Source organism: Paramisgurnus dabryanus, chromosome 17 (assembly GCF_030506205.2).
Source record: "Paramisgurnus dabryanus chromosome 17, PD_genome_1.1, whole genome shotgun sequence".
Classification (NCBI taxonomy): Eukaryota; Metazoa; Chordata; class Actinopteri; order Cypriniformes; family Cobitidae; genus Paramisgurnus; species Paramisgurnus dabryanus.
Genome location: NC_133353.1, coordinates 7,951,879 through 7,972,264, shown reverse-complemented (window position 1 = coordinate 7,972,264; position 20,386 = coordinate 7,951,879). Strand labels below are relative to the sequence as shown.

Genomic DNA, 20,386 nt, shown 5'->3' with positions numbered 1-20,386 from the left:
TTGACCTGCAAAAATACGTCATCCCTGCGGCACACAGCTGTCAGCATGATAACCACGCCCACTCCAGACCGTCAGGCTGCGTTATGAATAAAGTTTTTTCATTTTGAATCAATATGGCGGCCGGCAGGGCGTCCTTGGTGGCGCTTGGGCTTCAGTTTCATGTGAAAAATAAGCTGCTGTCAAAGTCAGTTTTTCTTAAAATTACCAACTGTATTAGAAGAGGTAAGATATTACAACGTCATGTTAAGAAAAGTGTTACATTACAGTTAATCTTGGCGATAAAGGACATTATTTATACCGAAGAGTGAACATCTTAAGAAATACAGAGCATTGTAAAAAATTTAAGATAACTTAGATAATGGAAGTGTTACTGTGTATTTCTCAGGATGTCATTGTGAACCTTTATTCGGTTGTGTAATAGTTGAGTCTGAAACAGTAGTGCTGATCCTGTCTATAGGATAGACAGATTTTTATTGACCATGTGAGTTTGTTTCTTAAAATAAAATTAGATTTTGCATTTGTTAGTACAGTGTAGGGGTGTGCTGAACATTAAGGAACAAGAGTGCTTTAAAAAAGCCTGTGGGGTAAGTTGTCACAATGGAGAGACCTGGTATTAAATAGTCTGTAATAGTAAAAAATAATCGTGTTAGGTAAAATTGTTATAGAGAAAAGTTTTAAAAACAAATATTGCAAGTATACGTTGTATAAAATTGCAATATTTTTAAAAAAATGTGACAACTTGCCCCATCCTAATATACTCATACAATAATAGCGTCATCTTGAAAACACAGTTCATACCTCTTTGTTATGTTTTTCAACACTTGTTTCTGCTCATAAAACACAATCTGTCATGCAGGGTTTGCTGCAGGTGTGGTGTCTCAGCCCATTGAAGAGCCCAATTCAACAACTTTTCCAAACATCAATTACAGTGGACCTCTGGAACATTACAACAGTTTAATACGAGATGGAGTTTTGCGAGAAGATCTGCAGCAAAAGGCTGTTTTGGAAAAACTGGATCAGATGCAAAAGGATCTTCGAGGATACAGCAACGATCACTTGAACTTATTTTCAAAGGTAGCAATTGAAAAGTTGTACAATAAAGCGACCAACATTTATCAGACTCATTTCTAACATCATTTGTATTTGTTTCATTTACTTTCCAACAGTTCTTCTCCAGACAAAAGCCACCAAAGGGTTACTACATATATGGTGATGTCGGTAAGTTTTGTGAGAATCATAATGGTGGTTATTGTGTAGTGTTAGTCAAACATCTTGCTGATCTGCTTATTGTGTTTAATCACTGTCGATGTTTGCAGGTACGGGGAAAACAATGGTTATGGATATGTTTTACGATCATGTAGAGACAACAAAGAAAAAAAGAGTTCATTTTCACGGTTTTATGTTGGATGTACATAAACGTGAGTTTGACCAAGAGTCATTTTTATTACGTTGCTGTAAATGATTGATTATTTGTGCACTGATTTCCTGATCTCATATTTTATAACTGGATATATGTAACTTAAAAGATTTAACAACAAATGCTAAATCAACAAAATGATCTCAGTGTTTTTTTTTTTATGAACACAGAATTTGGTATATTGTTGGTAAAACCAAATGCTTTATAAAGTAGAACAGATGCAGTAGTTTAGTTAGTTGTTAGTTGTGTAGAAATCAAAGAGCAGATGATAAGTGTCTCATTTAAGTTACGCTCGAGTAGTGGTTTAGAAATGAAATGACAGATGATGATGTCATGACTTGCATGTTTGCAGGAATTCATCGGCTCAAGCAGAGTCTACCCAAGAGAAAAGTGGGTAAAATGGCAAAGGCGTATGATCCTATAGCACCGGTTGCTGAAGAAATCAGTGAGGAGGCTTGTCTGCTGTGCTTTGATGAGTTTCAGGTGAATGTTAAGCTCTGTAATCGTATGATCGTAATCAAATCAATAGTGTGATCACTTCAGCGTGCAATGACAAATAGGAGTCAATGAAGAAAAAAGCAATATTGATTTTGGTCTGTGTTGTCCGAGCAGGTCACTGATATCGCGGATGCCATGATTCTGAAGCAGCTTTTTGAGAATCTCTTTCTGAATGGGGTCATAGTGGTTGCCACATCCAATCGGCCTCCAGATGGTAAGAAACTAAAAATGCACCTTAGCTAAGCTCCCCCTCCTTGGTTATGGTTTTATCTTTTGTGAATGCAAATTGAGCCAATGAAAATAAATGACTGTGGAGTAAATATAGGGGTGCTAACTCATATTATACATGTTTGTTTGGGTATAAGAATTGACACAGCATTCAGTCCTCTAATATTAAACATTAGATGACTTCTATAGATTTACATTAACATGGAGCAGATGCTCATGTGATAATATATCAGATAAGGTAACACTTGTAAGGTTTAAGTCTTGGTAAAGGTTCAGTACAAGCTTTATTATCAGGTTTAACTCTTGTTTAGCAACAGCAATCGGCCGTACTAATCAACAGGACTGATTTCAGATCAGTTTAGTCTTCATGTTTGCCTTCACACAATGTGCTGTTTGCTTCAGTTAATCTTGGCCTTCAGATTCTTGTTTGTACGGAGTCTTATATCTTCTGCAGATCTGTACAAAAACGGATTACAGAGGGCAAACTTTGTGCCATTCATAGCTGTGCTAAAGGTAAATGCTGCCTCTGCATGTTTTTTTATTATGATAATTAATAAGAGACAGTTTCTGTATTTATTGACCTTGTTGATAAACGCAATAATAATCAATGTTGGGTTATTTGCTGTTGTAAAGATCACAAGAGGTGCTTAAAGCAATGCAAATCTCTGTTAAACAGCATTACTGCCACACGCTGCGTCTGGATTCTGGAATAGATTACCGGAAAAGAAATCGCCCTGCAGCGGGAAAACTCTTCTACCTGTGAGAAAATAAATTCATTGTGTCATGCACACAGCAGGACATTATTTACCATATGCTGCGTGCTTCAGGACACTTAAACACACATGCTTAGACTGCATGTATATGTGCTTGATGTTGTATATATTAAAATTTCTAGTGCTTGAGTAAATACAAATGTTGTGTTATGATGATATTTTGAATGAATTATCATTTTTAATTTAGCTCCAGTGAGCCGGATGTTAATGCAACGCTCGATAAACTCTTTGATGAACTGGCCTTCAAGCAGAATGACAGTAAGTTTTGCTAGATTGTTACTTACACAACAAAATTTCCACATGAGATTTCATTTTGTTATATTTGTGATCACGGGCTGTTGTTTGCAGTGTATGCGTTACATTTCACACGTGGTCACATGAATCCGATTGATTCTGTTTTATTCAGTTACTCGGCCCAGATCTCTGAAGGTTAATGGTCGGACGCTGACACTTAACAAGGCTTGTGGGACCATAGCAGACTGCACCTTTGAGGAGCTCTGTGACCGGGTAACATTTTACTACAAAGTCTCTTTGCTTAAGCCACTGGTAGCTTTTTTAAATTCAAACTCTTCAATAAATTGCGATGTAATAACAATTAAACCATAAATATAATCTTTAGCCCTTTTGAAAAGCATATACATGTTCATTTACAACCACTGGCTCTTTAAATTTGAAAGTGGGACGTGCAAACTACGATTGGGCCGTTGTGATATTTCCCATTTAGTTTTTGACGAGCCGTCTCTTCTTTATTATAGCGTCTCTAAATTTCAATAATTTAAGGAAGTGAAGTAGAAGTTTGTATTTTTCTGAGATGCTGTTGTGTGTTTTGTCAGCCTGTCGGAGCCAGTGACTACCTGGAGATCTCCTCTGTGTTTGACACCGTGTTTATTCGCAACATTCCTCTGCTCACGTTGAATAAGAAGACACAGGCCAGACGCTTTATAACTCTTATCGATGCACTCTATGAGCACAAGGTAAATAGCAATATACTTGTGAGTTCAGTCTCTGTTAGGAGGTCCTGAAGAGAAAACTTTTGCATCTCTTCACAGGTTCGAGTGGTGCTGCATGCAGAGACGGTGTTAGAAGAGCTGTTTGTTCATAATGGCCATCACAACGATCATCATGACACGCATGTGTTGTTGGATGATTTAGGCATTTCAAGGGTAATTACATTTTTGTTTAACTTTCAAATGTGACCTTTTTTAAAAATAAAATTCAGAGGGGCCACTGAGATTAAATCTGTGTGTCCCTGCTACTCACCAAGGCTGGGATAAATGGTGAAAAATATTGCTAGACATTTTTTGTAGGCTTTTGATGATATTTATTCGAGAAAATCCTTATTTTATAAAACCGTACTGCTCTGTTAGTCACAATGTTTATCTTTTACATGTTCTTATTCATGAAACATGAGCTTAATAATTTTCTGTAAAAGTAGTTTTACACTCACAAATTACACATTTGTTCTGATAGTGTTTCATAAATAAGAGCTCCAGCCGTGCTCTTAAAAGATGACTCATATAGGTGAACCTTGATGTCTTTTTGATGGATCATCACTGCACATTCATAGACATGAGTGATTTGATTATGTGTGTTAATGGCTCAGGATGCAGGCAGCTCGCTGGCCATCTTCACGGGTGAGGAGGAGGTGTTTGCCTTCCAGAGAACAGTGTCTCGCCTTACTGAGATGCAGTCGGAGGAGTACTGGCTTGCGGGGGATAGGAGCTCTAAGTAGCTTTTATCATTTGACACTCAGTGTGAAGTAGCCATCTCAACTATCATGAGGTCTCGGGATCAACTGCATTTGATTTGGTTCATACTGTATTTTTTAACCAGGACTGTATGCAATACTGATGCACTTTATTTAAACGCACATGCAAATAAGGAAACAAACTAATGTCTGTACTGAGGTTTGCTCTCGGGAAATAAGACAAGGTTAATGGAAGAGTCCAGGGCCCGGTTGCATAAAGCACCTTAAGTGTAATTTTCCCTTAATTTCACCCTTATGTTTCCCTTAAAATTAAGGGTGTTGCAGAAAAACCCTTACGTTTTTTCTGTTGCGTCTCCATGGCAACAATAGTATTTTATAACAACAAACCGGGGTCACTGTCATGAAACACTTTACGATTACCTTTACCTAAGAGAACCATTTAAGGGATTATATGCAAAACATTTGCACTTAAGGGAAAAACTTAAGGTGCTTTATGCACCCGGGCCCAGGTCTGCCAAAGATATATTTTAAACTGAGGCCTTTTTAATATTTTTAAAAAACTGTATTATTTTATTGACATCCATACAATGGTTAAACTGTTGACAGAATGAAAAATATTTAAAAAATAATGTTTGTGTATTTTTTTTTCTTCAAATTTAAGATGTCTGGTTATTATGTTGGTTGTTTTATCTTGTCTATGTCTTGTTCTCTGATGTGTAACATGAGATTATTTATATTAAGCTTTATTTGAAGGGAACGTGGTTAGATCTTTGCGAATGAGAGCGAGAGAGGATTATTTATTAGTTATGTTTAAGGTAAGCATAACTACTACAGTACTGAAGCAATTATCCTTTAAATTGTGTGATCTCTTGAGAAGTATGCTAATACTTTATACATAAAATATTTTGTATTTAGCTACACAGTAAGCTGCTGGAAATTGCTAATTTAATTTACAAATAATCAAACAGCCCTGTAATTTCTGAAGTTATATTGGTGGTGCACTGCATTGTGTTAGCAATGCAAAAGTCATGGGGTTCAATCCTAGGATCCCAAAGATACTGAAAAAAAATGTATTGATTAAATGCACTGTAAGTTGGTTTGGATAAAAGCTTCCAAACAAATGCATAAATGTAAAATGTCTTAATTTTGTATGCAAAATATAATTATTATTAATGGCTCGTTTTATTCTTGAGTTTCCCACGGTCACATTTCCCGTAAATATTGTATTAAATTTAATTTAAAATTTGTTTTGTGAAATGCATGAGTGTTGAATGAGACTTTTTGTGATGGCATCTCAATGACACGAGTGTCCTTTAAACCAGCAGCAGTGGGTTTGTACGGAGCTCCAGTTTTAAGCAGCAATTCCTCGGACTGTTTCCAGGGGGCAGATCATCTTTTGTGTTTCTCTTCGTAGTTTGCAGCTTCTCGCAGTCAGCCGGGGCTTCAGTGTAGGATCGCCCGGGATGCGGGACGCAGCGTCCAGCTCCGACATGGACCCGCGATCGTGGAGGTTTATTGGGGAAAATGAGGGCTCGGTTTGGACTCAATCGTGTACGTTTGCCGAGTAAAGGCTCCAGAGGTATGGCTCGATCATTTGAGGGCGATTGGTCGGACATGGGCTTTCCGATCGCTTTAAAAATCTATTAAGATGGCAGCTGCGTTTTGAAACAATGTATCGTTCGGATGATGTAATGTTACACTGTAACAGGTTTGGAGCGCATATTTAACAATGTAACCATTTCGAACGGCTGAACCGTTACATTCGCTTCGCAACGGAACCGCGGAAGCTTCTGGTAATCTTTAGTAGCCTACAATCGAGATTTTGAGTTTGTGCATTTGCATATTTATGTTCGTTCCTGTTGCATTAATCCTCAAAGTCGTACTGAGAATTGACTTAAAAACTGCCTAAATGGAAGTGCGATGCGCGAATCTGTATGCTGTACGTGCACGCGCAAAATGCATGCTAAAGTATATTTTTAAGTAGCCTACACTCGGATTGTTAAAGTTGAGTCCCGTGCTGAAATGTGGATTTTACAATTGACCCAAATGAATGGCATGCGTGAAGACACATCTGCTCTTGTGTTCACAAAAGCCGTCCGCACATCATTCATCTAGAAAAGAGTCGAGGAAATATGGCAGATGAATCTTTTGAAGAGAACTCCTCCTCTGTGGACGTCGACATAGACCCTGATTTCGAGCCCCAAAAAAGGCCGAGGTCCTGCACGTGGCCTCTCCCGAGACCGGAGTCCAGCGCGGGGAAATCAGCAGATGTTGACATCATTCCTGAGGAAGAGGTGGATGAAAGTGGCATTGAATCTAGTGACATTACAGACACGTCAAAATCAGCCTGCACTGAAGCAGATGAGCGCCACAGCACACTTACTGTAGAAACCAGTCTTGGTATCAATGATAAAGATGATGAGAATGGATCTCCAGTCTCTTCCCAGCAGGTGCCGACCGCTGCCTGCAGTGACCCCGGCACCAATGGTCTGATTCCTCAGCAGCCCAGAAAATCATCTGCCCGCAGGAATGCCTGGGGAAACTATTCCTACGCGGATCTCATCACGCAAGCCATCGAGAGCTCGCCGGAGAAAAGGCTGACATTGGCCCAGATCTATGATTGGATGGTCCGAAGTGTGCCATACTTCAAGGACAAAGGTGACAGCAACAGCTCTGCGGGATGGAAGGTATGTCAGGTCATGGAGACAAATGTTCGGGTTAACCTAGCCTTTTTTTGACTGTAAGGGCACATCAGACTACAACAAGTCCACCCTTGCATTTACTAAAGTGTCTTTTTTTGTTCTTATAATAAACCAACTATTGTGTTTTTCACAGGTGAGGTTGGTAAAATGTATCAGTTTCGTAAAAATACAGGATCCTGAAAGGTTCTTGGTTGGGCTGTATAAAAAATCTGAATCATCTACAGAAGCTAAAGATTCTTGTAATGCAAAAAAAGGTTATTTCTATTCATACAAAGAAACGATTCTTTTAAGAACATATTGCACTGCTGTGAAGAAATGTTTTAGCACCTTGATTTTGTTTGTGTTACTTACATTTCCATTTACGCATTTGGTAGCCGCTTTTAATGCAAAGTGATAAAACGGTGCATTACAAAGTATACATTTTTAATCAGCATGTGTGTTCCCCGGGGTCAAACCCGTGACCTTTTGCACTTCTAATGCAATGCTTTACCGCTGAGCTATACAGGAACCGAAAGGGTGTTACAGCTGATCTTTTAAATAGCCTCTGTTTGGCTCATCATTATTTGAGCTTCACATCGCTATGACTGTCAACAGTTGATGATAATTTCCTTTTTATCAAAAGTACACCTAATGAAAATAATAGAAAATCGCATGTTTCACTTGTGAGTTATCCGGTTTCCGAGCTTGTAATTCTTGTTGTCGTTTTGACTCGGATGTAGAGCTTTTGCTTTTCCTGCGCTTATCTCATCTGTGGTTGATTTCAGGGATTAGCTTGGCCTGCAAAAAGCAATTTATCCAACATGGAATCAAGTCTAATGAATGCTCTTGGCATGGCTGGATTTAAAATGGGAGCAATACAGAAATCATCATTGTGCCAGGAGGGTGATGAATTTATATTATAGTGTTCCATTTAAAATAATGATTCGACTGAATAGTTAGATTTATTAATAAAACATCCAAGTGTAAATGCAAAAATTGTTTACATATGAACATCTGTATCAGTTTGGCCACAAAGCCCTGACTCAGCTTTTGCATTTGTGCTTTCTGCAGACATTTTTATGTAAAGCAGCTACTGTAGTAAAGCAATGAAGATATTACATTTATCACATTGTGTCCCCTGGGACTTGAACCACCCATAACCATGAGCAATTTATGAGCCACCATGCATGTGCTTTATTATTTTATGTATATTGTTTATGTCTATAGATCCATGCAGTTTACTTCAAATTAAATTGCTTGTTGCTCATTTCTAAACCATATTTCCTAAACAAGCACTGCTTCGCAAAAGGACACTTCCTACTATTGAGCAGATTATATGAAGATTCATGCATGCTCTGCGCAGCCTTTCTGCACGTCCTGCAGTGTGTTCGCATCTGCTTGCTTCTAAGGGACAAAAAATAAAAACCATGTGGATGTCGTCAGTGTCAGGGTTGTTATTGGCTGTTTTGTCCCCACCTCCACTTTCGATTGGCTCGTGGTTTCAGCATAAGCAGCAATCAGCTGACTGGAAACTATGTAGGTCAGTGTGTAGCAGCGTGTGAAGAGCTACAGCATTGTGTGTAAACTGGCATCGCTGCAGTTTTGTTGTGAGTGGTGCTTTTCTCTAAAAGGACTGTATCATTTCAAACACTCAGTTTATTATGAAATAATCAATGCATAAGGGTTTATTCAATGCAATATACTAATAATTTTAAAATAAAAGATTTAAATGAAATATTTTGTTCATATTAATCTCAAGTTGTTCTTTCTAGACAGGATTTTTTCAGTGATTTGGTCCTTTTACACACAACCTGCAAGTTTAGCATCAGTTGAAATGATAATTATTGTATGTCAGCAAACACAATGTTTCATTGTGTGTTGGATAGATTACATTCCTTTAACCACCCTAAAAAAGCAAAACCTGCTCACATACTTTAGGAAGGAGATATATTTTCTTTTCAAAAAGCAAAAAGTTCTGTCCCAATGATTAAAGAATGAAGTCAAAGGGTTTAATGCAACTGAAGTGTCGTGAGATCATCAAGAGATTTTTACAGGACGGGGTCTGGCTTTTTTCTCTATATAACCGCAGGACATCTTATAAGTGCGCACCATTTTTAGAAAAACCAGGTCTCATTCGTGAATTTTCCTCACATCTCCAGGTACTGCATTATGGATTGCTGTACCCTCTGTACCGCAGTGCACATTAGTGCAGATCCACTGCACTGCGCTACTAAACTTTCTGCATGATTTAGGAACTGCATAAATCCTTTAGCAGCTTCTGCATTTGGAATAAGAGATTTTTGAGGATGATAAGATAATCTTTAGATTTACACGCAAGGTTTGCATGAACTGTGTAGATGTTTCTGTCAGGTATAGGTCCAGAAATGCCAAGGTCATTGGTTGGGCACACTCAGATTGAAAAATGTATGCACGTGAATGCACTACGTGTGGCGCCTTTGAAGAAAGCATTTGCAAAATAAATGTATCAGAATTGCATTTTTATTAGTAGTTTATGGATTCAGATGAACCTATAACTAAAGTCTACACCTTAGCACTTAGGAACTTCCTGGCAACCACCCCAGCATCCTACACACTTTTCAGTCTATGGTGGTGGTTTTAAATCTGGATTTAAATGCTTTGTTCAGTGAGACAATAGAAGATGCTCAAATGTCTCTTTTGTTAACCCAACCACACAGACTTTGTTGGTCACATGAGTTCTCGTGTCATCACTGGCTAAAGCAATCAAATCACAGTGGCATTGTTCCTCACTCATGTTTGTGCTCTTTGGAGTCATGTGACGAACATTTGTCTGTTATTTAGATTTTTGTTTAAGATATGTAAGGAACTATGTGATTCGAGCATGTGTTATGATGCACAGCTCACCATGTACTCTTCTCTGTTCACAGAACTCCATACGACATAACCTTTCGCTCCATAGTCGCTTTGTCCGGGTCCAGAATGAAGGAACAGGAAAGAGTTCGTGGTGGATGGTCAACCCGGACGGCGGAAAAGGGGGCAAAGCTCCACGGAGACGTGCCGTTTCCATGGACAACAGTAACAAGCTCATCAAGGGCGCCCGTGGTCGTGCTGCCAAAAAGAAGGCCGCTCTGCAGGCTTCTCAGGACGGAAGCTCGGAGAGCTCGTCCAGCCTGTCCAAATGGACCGGCAGCCCGACATCCCGTAGCAGTGACGAGCTCGACGCTTGGACAGATTTCCGTTCTCGCACTAATTCCAATGCCAGCACCCTAAGTGGACGCCTTTCCCCAATTCTGGCCAACCTAGAGGTGGATGAGGTTCCCGATGATGACTCTCCCTTGTCGCCCATGCTGTACTCCAGCCCTAGCAGTATGTCCCCGTCCACCGGCCTGACCGAGCTGCCCCGTCTGGCTGACCTCGCAGGAACCATGAACCTCAACGATGGCCTCTCCGACAATCTAATGGACGACCTTCTTGATAACATCAGCTTGACCGCTTCCCAGTCTCCAGGTCAAGATGAGAGCGGGACCAACCTACAGGGAAGCCCAGTGTTTACCTTCAGCTGCTCTGGGAGCAGTCTGGCAATTCCATCTGGCAGCTATGGCTCTAACTCCATGTTTAGTCCTCCATCCGTCACTGGCCTGAGGCAGACTCCAATGCAAACGATCCAGGAAAACACACAGGCTACGTTCTCCTGCAGTTCTCTCTTTAGCGAGCAAAGTCTGCAGGACTTGCTCGGCTCCGAGACTCACGGTCGCAGCGACGTCCTTCTTACCCATTCTGACCCGCTAATTTCTCAGGCAAGTGCCTCCCTTTCCTCTCAGAATTCCCGTCGCAGCGGCCTGTTGCTGCGTAACGACCCTATGATGTCCAATCAGGCTGGTCCTGGTGGACAATCTGGGCACAAGGCGGCGTCGCCATCCGAATGGCGGCTGAACAGCGTCTCGAGCGGAGAGTCGGACTACCAAAGCCTGATGAAGCAACATGTCCAACAGTCTCCCTTCAGAAGCACATCTATGCAGCTCAACTCTGATTCGTTGTTGACGGGTCTCAACGGCAGTGTGACCTGCGTTCAGTCTGCGTCTCAGGACCGATTCCCGTCTGACTTGGACCTTGAAGTGTTTAGTGGTGGCCTCGATTGCGATATGGATGCCATCACCCGCAATGATCTGATGGATGCCGAAGGCCTGGAGTTCAGCTTTGATTCGCATCTCATATCCTCTCAGAATGCTAACCTGACCAATACCAAACGAACTTCGTCTCAAAGCTGGGTACCAGGTTTATCAGGCCCAGGAATTTAGTGACGGGCCAGAACACAGCGTTTAAGCCAACTTTCCACTGTAAGGCAACTGTATATAATCCTGTAGAAAAGCTATGAGTTTGAGTTATCTTAATGGATTCACTCAGTTGGTGGTGATGTTATATTTTCTGGCTGTATGTTTTGTATTGTCATCATGATGCTTGTTTGATGAAGGTATTAAAAATGTTTTCATCCGATCACCAATGATAAGGTATTGAACTCAGCTGCTCAAGAGGAGAACCGTGGAGAGAAGTTTCGGCCAATTATACTTCCCTTAGTCCACCTTAAAAACCAAGCCCGAAACCCACATTGTAGAAATTGCACCACTGCGTATAATGGTGCCACTTTCGCCAATCCCTGCGTTTTCCCTCGTGTCCTTGTTAACATACTATTGAAATGAATGGATTTGCATTCTCTAATACAGTGTATACTTTAGTACGTAGGTGCTCTTAGTTTGTTGTGAGTTGTTGTAGCCGTGATGATAAAGGTTTCTAGTCCTCGCATTGCAACAAACACTTGCCTTTTGCCAAACCAGTCCTCAGGACCAATTCAACAATAGCCTGTTTACAACACAAGTGTTTCTGTCGTCCAAGCAATGGCAATGGAAAATTGGTGTGTATCCAATAATCTTTGTGAAACTGGAAAAGGGAAGGGGTTGTGTTTTGTGAAACCAGTGATCATAATGTATCCTTGATCCTTAAATGGAAAAGTGAATTATGATATGATAAGCTATGTATTTAATGTTCTGCTGTATGAAGCTAGTTTATCAGTGTTTTCCACGAAGTTCCCAATTCGTGTGCTCTGCATCACCTCAATCTACATTCACTTTTAACTTTAACCATTCTAGAATAGATGATAAGCTATAGATTTATACTCCTGTATGTACTGTACATACTCGCGTTCATGGGGCCTCATTGATGATAAACAAATTCCTGTGCGGACTGCTTGCAAAAACCGGTGGTGTTACGATTGCCTTGTTTACATGGGCATGAAAGCTTTCACATTTATACAATTTTTAAAGTCTGTGAAATTTGCATGAATTTTTGTGGAATTTGTAAGACCATTCTTGCGTAAATTGTACATACAATTGTACTGTGTAAATGGTTTGTATGCACTGAATACGGATTATGTATACGGTAATGTATGTACCGTATGGTGGATAAACACGCATGCATGCATTTGTTTACACAAGACTGGTTTTATGAATTTCTGCAAGTCCGGCTCTTGTTTCATGAATGTGGCCCTTGGTGTTTGTGTACATATACAGTACACTGTATATGTGTGTGTGTGTGTGTGTGTGTGCGCACAAATATTGAATTTTATTAGACAGGTAATATATACAGTATGGTTATTTTGGAACACTGAATAAGCACTACTAGATGTTTGTGTATTTGTAGCAAGAAAGCAAGCTAAGAGCGTTTGGTGCTATATTGCATTGAGCCATTTATACGGCTGGCATGTCCCTTTCATAGCGTTTGTGTGTACACAGAAAAACAATGATAGATGATAGCAGAAAGCATTATTTTAAAATGAAATGCAGCCCCATTGCAAACTTCTACAGTGTACTGTACTGTTTCACAGTTTTCTTGAAAATGCCAAACAAGGCTGATAAATCTCACTGTTTTGTTTTACATATGAATAGTGCCATTCACAGCCAAGCGCTCTTTATAATAGGTGCAAAAGTTTGAGTAAATGTTGTTTTAACATTGCAGTTGAATGTATGTTTATTAAAGGCAGTCTCAAGGTTTCATAAGCACTCAGCTGCAGTTACAGAATTTAAGATGACTATTATATGTTTTCTTTTTTTAATAGGTTTCACAGTGAAGTTTATGTAATCCCTTCTCGGCAATCCCAAATGCTTTTTAGTTTATGAAATTATTACATTTATAATGCTGTTTTGTTTGGGTTTGGCTGCTTACTGTATATAACCCTTCATAAAAGAACTGGTAAAATTTCCCATGATCCTAAATTAATTTGTCTTTTAATTGAAATTTGTGAAAACAACATCTGTAGGTACCAACTCAAGCCACAGTTGGCCATTAGTTAGCAGTTGATGCTTGCTTGACTCTACCTGTCTATTTCCATTTTGAATCATGTAAATTAGGAAGTGCAAAGCAAGGTGCATGTAAATAAAGCCTGTACAACAAAAACGATTCTGCTGTCTTTATTTTAATATGTTTTAAATGTGCACAACATGTGGCTTTGGCATATATTTGATAATCTGAAAATAAATGTTTTTTTTGCACTTTTTTTAAAACCGAGCATTTTTTTTAAATAAACACAAAAAAAGAAGTAAAAAAACAACAACAATCGAGCAAAATAAGGAGAAAATAAATAAATATAAATGAAGAAAAGGAGGAAAAACTAAAAAATGTAAACTAAAAGTACATAGGCCCTTAATAGCGATTTAGATAGTATATCATAAGTTCATCTGTATGGTTTAAACATTATTTTATGTTAAAAGTCTGTTTTATGTTTCGATTAGTGCTCATTTTTGTTCAAAGATGTCTGATTTCAATTGCAAATCCTGTCATTTTCTCAAACGTGTATATCTGTCTTTAACAGTAGGTGCATGTACCTTCATCCTGTTCACACTGATAATTTTTCTGGCACCCATTAACAGTATATGCAATGGGATCCCTCCAGAAGAATAAGTACTGGGTGCATTGGTACATCTCTTTCTAAAATTTCACCAATTTCGTAAACGTTTTTAAACTTTAATTTGTAAACTGTAATATGTAGCAACGTAACACTAAACACTGGCTTTTCCATTGCATGTTAGTTTATTCCTGATTTATGCAGTCCATAGACACAGTGTATTATTAGTTAAAAGGGTCTGATTGGCAAACAGCTCAAGTCCAACTTGTGTAAATGATAGCAAAAAATCCTTATATTTTCCCTGAAATGTTCAAGTTTTTTCTTGATCTCATTTTAGCCACTGTGATCTTGTTATTATTAGTTTATAAGGTCAGTGATATTTAATGGATCAAGGAATTTAAAAAAACACCTATGTTATTTACACAAATCTGTTAATACAGTATATTTATTATGATGTCTAAACTGAAAGCCTCACCCGGCTTAAAAACAGTTGTTATTTGGGTTGCATAAACAAGAGGGTAAATACGTTTCAATTTAGTAATTATAATATTTTATTTCATTTTAATGGCTAGGAAATTAAATAGAAAATACCTTTTTATATGCTTCAGTTTAACTTTACATTTGTCAGAGCTGGCAATTATGCTGTCTTACTGAAAGCATTTTCAATAAGAGATGATCTTACACCAGATCAGAATCATACCAAGATCTCTAATCCATATATCTTATTACATCATGTATCAAACTTTTCTGTTTTTTAGAGAAACTGTAATAGGTCTAATAAAAACCATTGTCTCCTTGTATATGTTGAAATACCTCTGCAACACTGTGTCTAATATAATAAATATGACACATCAAATGATGTGTCAATGGTTGTCAAGGAGACATGCTCTTTGGAAATGTACTAAATGTTCTCGTTGAGCTCCTCTGCTGTGTTTGGTGATTTTTTTACTAAATGAATGTGTATTCATACACGTGTAGAAATCAGCCACTCATTCATAAGCAATAAAAACAATCAGTGGGATTGACTGTGTGTGAAGAAAATCATTTATTATGTTGCACTGCTCTCTGTAGAGAGGAAATCACCACCTAGTGACAATAGCTGTAAAATGTGCCTCATGTTCTTGTGTTTTCATTGGTGGGATGGCACCTTAATGATGGTCTCTCATTGGATATGGGCTGTTTCTCCACGAACCAATCAGAGCCTCTGTTTCCAAGTCAACTTGAATTGTTGTGCTATTTAAATCCAGAGATGCTGTATTTGATTTATCGATTTGATAAATGCAGAATTGCATAATGTTTTTTATTGATATATATATATAATTTTTCTCTGACAACAGTTTGATGAGGTGTAAGTCTTTTTTTGTTTGTTTCCATTTTACACAAACAGTATGGCTACCTTGGGGTCCTATAATGAGATTAGTGCTACACATCTGATTTCATCTCTTTGATGTGTAGTAAATCAAACGATTTAAACGAGATGCATGGTTTTAGGTCATTTACCTTTTACTAAGATTTGGTCTTTTGGTTTTGTCAGCACCTTGATATGAAGCTACTTCTCTGAGTTGCCATCGCCCTCTGCAGGCTTAAAACCTCATAGACAATCCATTAATGTTATCATTGTTATATCCATACAAAACCTGTATGTATGTATATAAATAAAAATTTTTTAGGTTGTTTGCCAAACACACATACATATTTATATAAAAAAGCTATAATAATATTATATTTGTTATTGCAACTAAAATGCTTTTTGTTTCACCAAAATAAGTTTATTAAATTAAAGATTTCTGACGTCACTATTAAGTCAAAACATTTCTGAGGTTTTTAACTTACTTTGTTTGATTCTTTATCTGTAATTTACCGCCATCGTTTCCTTTGAAGTGCATGTGCGTCTGTTGTCCCCATGGCAACAGCTCAAGCACGCGGCTTGGGAACTGACGCCGAGTACACTGACTGATACATTGTTGCAAGAGTTCGAAACTTTCAAACACTTGAAATACGCATTGTTTGTTTTCATTTTATCAGTAAATATTTCTTTATGAAACTTGAGAGAGTAAACTGAAGATGTCTGGAGTTTATCAGTTTGGCTCTTCAGTGAGGCTGGAGCAGATGGAGGCTGAACTGTTTTCACAACTTCAGGCTCTGAGGAATGAGATTGAAGACAAAGAGATTTTACAGGGAAAATCCTCCAAACCATACAGGTGAGACAGCTGAGGATATTTCTCAATATCAAAAGATTGCATTATACCACAGACTTATAAGCACTTTTTTGTCATTTCAGCTCTGTCCATATTCCAAAAGATGCGTCTTACTTCCGTTTAGAGAGGCAGCAGGTTCTCCTTAAAGCATTGCAGGTCTGTTTTACCTCACATTAACAGTATATTTCAACAGTTTTTCACATTGTTTCTGTAAATCACTCCCTGTTTTTAAGGTTTCCTCCATAAGGCCGGTTGTGTCACAGGCAGAAATAACTCAGAAGGAAATGGAAAGCTGTATGAATCAAGAGTACACACCTGAAAGTTTACCCTTACTGCTGCATCAGGTGTGTTTTAAACATACATTTATATCCTTACTTACCGCATTTGAAAAATTTAATTTTATATTTTTTATTCATCATCATTTTGCATTGTACAGTAACAAATTAAAGGGATAGTTCTCCCAAAATTCTGTCATCATTTACTCACTCTCATTGTGTTGTTACAAACCTGTATACATTTCTTTGTTCTGATGAACACAAAGGAAGATATTTTGAGCGTTTATGAGCCCCGTTTACTTTCATAGTATTCTTTTTTCCTACTATGGAAGTTAATGGGGCAAAATATCTTCCTTCGTGTTCATCAGAACAAAGAAATGTATACAGGTTTATAACAACATGAGAGAGAGTAAATTATAAGGGAATTTTCATTTTGGGTGAACTATCCCTTTAAATTCTCAATCCATGTTTTGCTTCCCCTCAGTTTTTTACAGATCAAACTTATAAGCTGGCACAGGGCAAATATCAGCTGATGCTTCGATGGAGAAGATTTGGCCGACATTCCACTATCCTCGAAAAACTCTTTCCTCAGTATAAGGTCTGTTTGAATAAATTCATTTATTTTATTCAGTTTATTTTAGCTTACAAATGTTATATTAATACACAGTGGCCCCCAAAAAGTATTTTGAGTCACAATTTAAAATGTCAAAATATCATTGCATTATATGCCAAATTTATTTACAATAAAAGGCTTTCATTGACATTTTTCTGCATGTATGTAGTTCCCCTAAGTGTAGCTTATTATTGTAGACATGTTGCACGTTTTAATGCAATAACATTCCTACATTGATACGTTTTGGTGGCATTCCTATAAAGGTGACAAAAATGTGTTTCGCTGTGTAGAAGCAGATCACACTCCTGAACAACGAGTTTGAAGACTGTGTACAACGGGCCCGTCGATTGGCCGTGTCCAGAGAGAAGATCCTGACAAGTGCTGAGAGTCCCGTCAATGTGATCACACAGGAGGATGTCATCATTTACCTGCAGTGGCTTATTTGTCATCTGCACTCCGTCAAAATCATCAACAGCTTTCTGAATGTGAGGTGACATCTCTGACGGTGTATCATAGAGATGGTTGTTGAGTATCAATATGAACACATGTTGGTTTGTATTTGTTTGATGTTAGGTGCTTCAATATCTTCCTTCAACTGAGTGGAATGAGAAACAGGCATCTAGTGTTGTAGATTTTACATCTCCTGCCTATTTTTCAGGTAAGAAACCAGTTTCCAGAATGTAACTAGTTGTTTGAAAATAACTAGATAAGTGTTTAATATTACCAATACTTTAAAATACTTTATCTTGTAAGCTTTAAGTATACCATTCATTCAAAGCTGGCTAACACATCAACACCCTATAGTGTGAGTTTGGGGTGGGACCATCAGTTTGTCTGTACTCCCTTACACCAATTGCTTTAATGTGTTTTTTTTTACTATGTGTCATAGTTCACTAGTGGCACAAGATTATTTGACATTACTTTCAAAGTGCATTCATTGATCTGTTTTTTATTCATCAGGGGTATTTGAATCAATGTCATCTGTCCCTGTGCACCCCATCAAAATAGATGATTTTAAAGTCCAGCTACAGTTTCTTCTCACACATTATAACATCCAGTATAGTACAGACACCATCAAGACATCTGCGGATGAACTGGAGCTCTATTGTATGGTAATCCTAATTATAACACAGTAATTTATGAGACAATACAGCACAATGTATTGTTATAGCGTGTTGAATTGAATAAAACAGTGATGTCTGTGTGTTGTTTGTGCAGGTTAGCCACATGTTCAGTACTGTGTTTAAAACACAGGAGGAGATGAAGACTTTCCTACAGTATGACAGCACTGAAGCTACAGACAGAAAGTGGGGTAGAAAGAGCCCGAATATGGCTCTCAGAAAAGAGTCAAACTGGATTGCACACATACAGGTCGTGATTTTAACAGCACAGATAATGATGAATGATATAGTCAATTGTGAAATATAAGAATGACATTTAATCTCTGCGTCAAATAGTTGAAACCAAAGCGAGACCCCTGGCAGCAAAAACAAATGGCCAAACTGAAAGAGCTCAGATCAATAGATGAACTACTTCAAATGCACAGCAAGTTCCTTGAGGTAACGTATACACTAAAAGTATAAAAGATCAGTTCTGTTTATAAATAGTTATAATATATTTATCTTTACTGTACTTGGTCTGCATGTGAAGGAGTCTGATGTGCATAAAGTGACCGATGCTTTGAAGCAGTACAGTTCATCTGTTTATCAACCAGAAACCGCAAAACCTTCAGACATGCGGAGAGAAACATCGGATATTTGGAGAAGCATTTATAACACAACAAACATGTCTCAGGTGAATATCTACCAGAACTATGAGATCTGACAATATGTGTTGGTATTTATTGTGTACGTGTGATTCTCATTTTTTTTAGGTTGAACCTGGGAACACTTCTCATATATCTAAGCATTCAGATCAGAAAAAGAATAAAGGGTAACGATTTGATCGATTTCTGAAATAAACAGTATATGTGTCAGCATATTTCTGTGCAAGACTTTTTTTTTGTTTGTTAGTGGGAGCAGTGCTACGTTTCTTCATGAGAATGATGAAGATGTTGATGGTTACAAAGATGCTGGAACAGTCGAAGCCGGGGCTTTTCTGTCTTTAGTCTATCTGCGACATCTCAGGATCAGAGAACTTAAGGTAAAAAATTATTTTCAAGAAAAAAATGAACACACAAATTTAAGTGATTTTGTGCATAAAACAGGCTAAAAATCTGCCAATGGGGTAAGCAAATGTTTCTTGATTTTTTTATTTTTTTAGTGTTTCAAGGGGCCATGGCACAAGACTTTTTTAAGATTTCAAATAAATCTTTGGTGTCCCCAGAGCACATATGTGAAGTTTTAGCTCAAAATACCATATAAATAATTTATTATAGCATGTTAAAATTGCCATTTTTGCATAGCATGTATGCAAAAATGTGCCGTTTTGGGTGTGTTCTTTAAAATGCAAATGAGCTGATGAAATTAAAAATTAAAATTCTCTGCACTAAATGGCCGTGCTGTGGTTGGATAGTGCAGATTAAGGGGCGGTATTATTATAATAAGAGCTTCTTATGAAATCATAAGGAGAGCCAAATTTCAACTACCTATTTTTTCATGAGCATGTAGAGAGTGGTTTACCAAAACTAAGTTACTGGGTTGATCTTTTTCACATTTTCTAGGTTGATAGAAGCACTGGGGACCCAATCATAGCACATGGAAAAAGTCAGATTTTCATGCCATGGCCCCTTTAAGAAAAATGTTCAAGATTTTTTTGCTTACCCCATTGGCAGATTTCTTTGCTTGTTTATGCACAAAATCACTTAAATTTTATATTTTTGGTCTAAAAACTAGACTTATTTTCTTGGGTTGTTTTGCTCATCAAGAAAAAGCATCTTAATTTAAGTATTTTCAGATATTTTTTACTGAAAACAAGACAAAAATACTAAGAATTTTTTTTCTTGAAAAAATTTTCACAATCATTACCTATATTATAATATAGCCATTAAAATACTCTACTGTCATTCTTTGTCTTGTCTCTAGCGTACCTGCCTAAGCATGCTAAACTACCTGCAGTCCGTGGAGAGGACTTTGGTCATGGACACCGCAGGTCTTCGGGTAAACGATGGAGACTTGGTTAG

General features: G+C 37.9%; 3 protein-coding genes across 3 annotated transcripts; all 3 read left to right on the top strand.

Moving 5' to 3' along the window:
* The first annotated feature begins 113 nt into the window (after positions 1–113).
* afg1la (AFG1 like ATPase a) lies at positions 114–5,799 on the top strand. Its single transcript, XM_065254514.1, has 13 exons — positions 114–222; positions 857–1,074; positions 1,167–1,218; positions 1,317–1,418; positions 1,770–1,900; positions 2,030–2,129; positions 2,598–2,656; positions 2,820–2,902; positions 3,104–3,174; positions 3,323–3,423; positions 3,750–3,890; positions 3,966–4,079; positions 4,520–5,799. The coding sequence occupies exons 1-13, from the start codon at positions 114–116 to the stop codon at positions 4,646–4,648; spliced, it is 1,410 nt and encodes a 469-aa protein (XP_065110586.1). The 3' UTR covers positions 4,649–5,799.
* Positions 5,800–5,943: 144 nt separating this feature from the next.
* foxo3a (forkhead box O3A) lies at positions 5,944–13,743 on the top strand. The gene is made up of 2 exons (XM_065254500.1): positions 5,944–7,311; positions 10,212–13,743. The coding sequence occupies exons 1-2, from the start codon at positions 6,757–6,759 to the stop codon at positions 11,580–11,582; spliced, it is 1,926 nt and encodes a 641-aa protein (XP_065110572.1). The 5' UTR covers positions 5,944–6,756; the 3' UTR covers positions 11,583–13,743.
* A 2,500-nt stretch (positions 13,744–16,243) lies between these two features.
* Positions 16,244–20,386, top strand: ccdc162 (coiled-coil domain containing 162). Its single transcript, XM_073812476.1, has 13 exons — positions 16,244–16,380; positions 16,461–16,533; positions 16,611–16,721; positions 17,137–17,250; positions 17,556–17,750; positions 17,839–17,923; positions 18,226–18,377; positions 18,484–18,636; positions 18,723–18,824; positions 18,916–19,059; positions 19,139–19,197; positions 19,278–19,407; positions 20,303–20,386. Exons 1-13 carry the CDS (start codon positions 16,244–16,246, stop codon positions 20,384–20,386), a joined length of 1,539 nt encoding a protein of 512 aa, XP_073668577.1.

Excerpts from the sequence above, each read along its gene's own strand:
- afg1la (XM_065254514.1), top strand. The coding sequence starts at position 114 with ATGGCGGCCGGCAGGGCGTCCTTGGTGGCGCTTGGGCTTCAGTTTCAT. Across the intron at positions 223-856 it reads TACCAACTGTATTAGAAGAG|GGTTTGCTGCAGGTGTGGTG; the intron begins GTAAGATATTAC and ends TCTGTCATGCAG. Across the intron at positions 3,175-3,322 it reads GGCCTTCAAGCAGAATGACA|TTACTCGGCCCAGATCTCTG; the intron begins GTAAGTTTTGCT and ends TGTTTTATTCAG.
- foxo3a (XM_065254500.1), top strand. The coding sequence starts at position 6,757 with ATGGCAGATGAATCTTTTGAAGAGAACTCCTCCTCTGTGGACGTCGAC. Across the intron at positions 7,312-10,211 it reads ACAGCTCTGCGGGATGGAAG|AACTCCATACGACATAACCT; the intron begins GTATGTCAGGTC and ends CTCTGTTCACAG.
- ccdc162 (XM_073812476.1), top strand. The coding sequence starts at position 16,244 with ATGTCTGGAGTTTATCAGTTTGGCTCTTCAGTGAGGCTGGAGCAGATG. Across the intron at positions 17,751-17,838 it reads TCATCAACAGCTTTCTGAAT|GTGCTTCAATATCTTCCTTC; the intron begins GTGAGGTGACAT and ends GTTTGATGTTAG. Across the intron at positions 19,408-20,302 it reads TCAGGATCAGAGAACTTAAG|CATGCTAAACTACCTGCAGT; the intron begins GTAAAAAATTAT and ends TACCTGCCTAAG.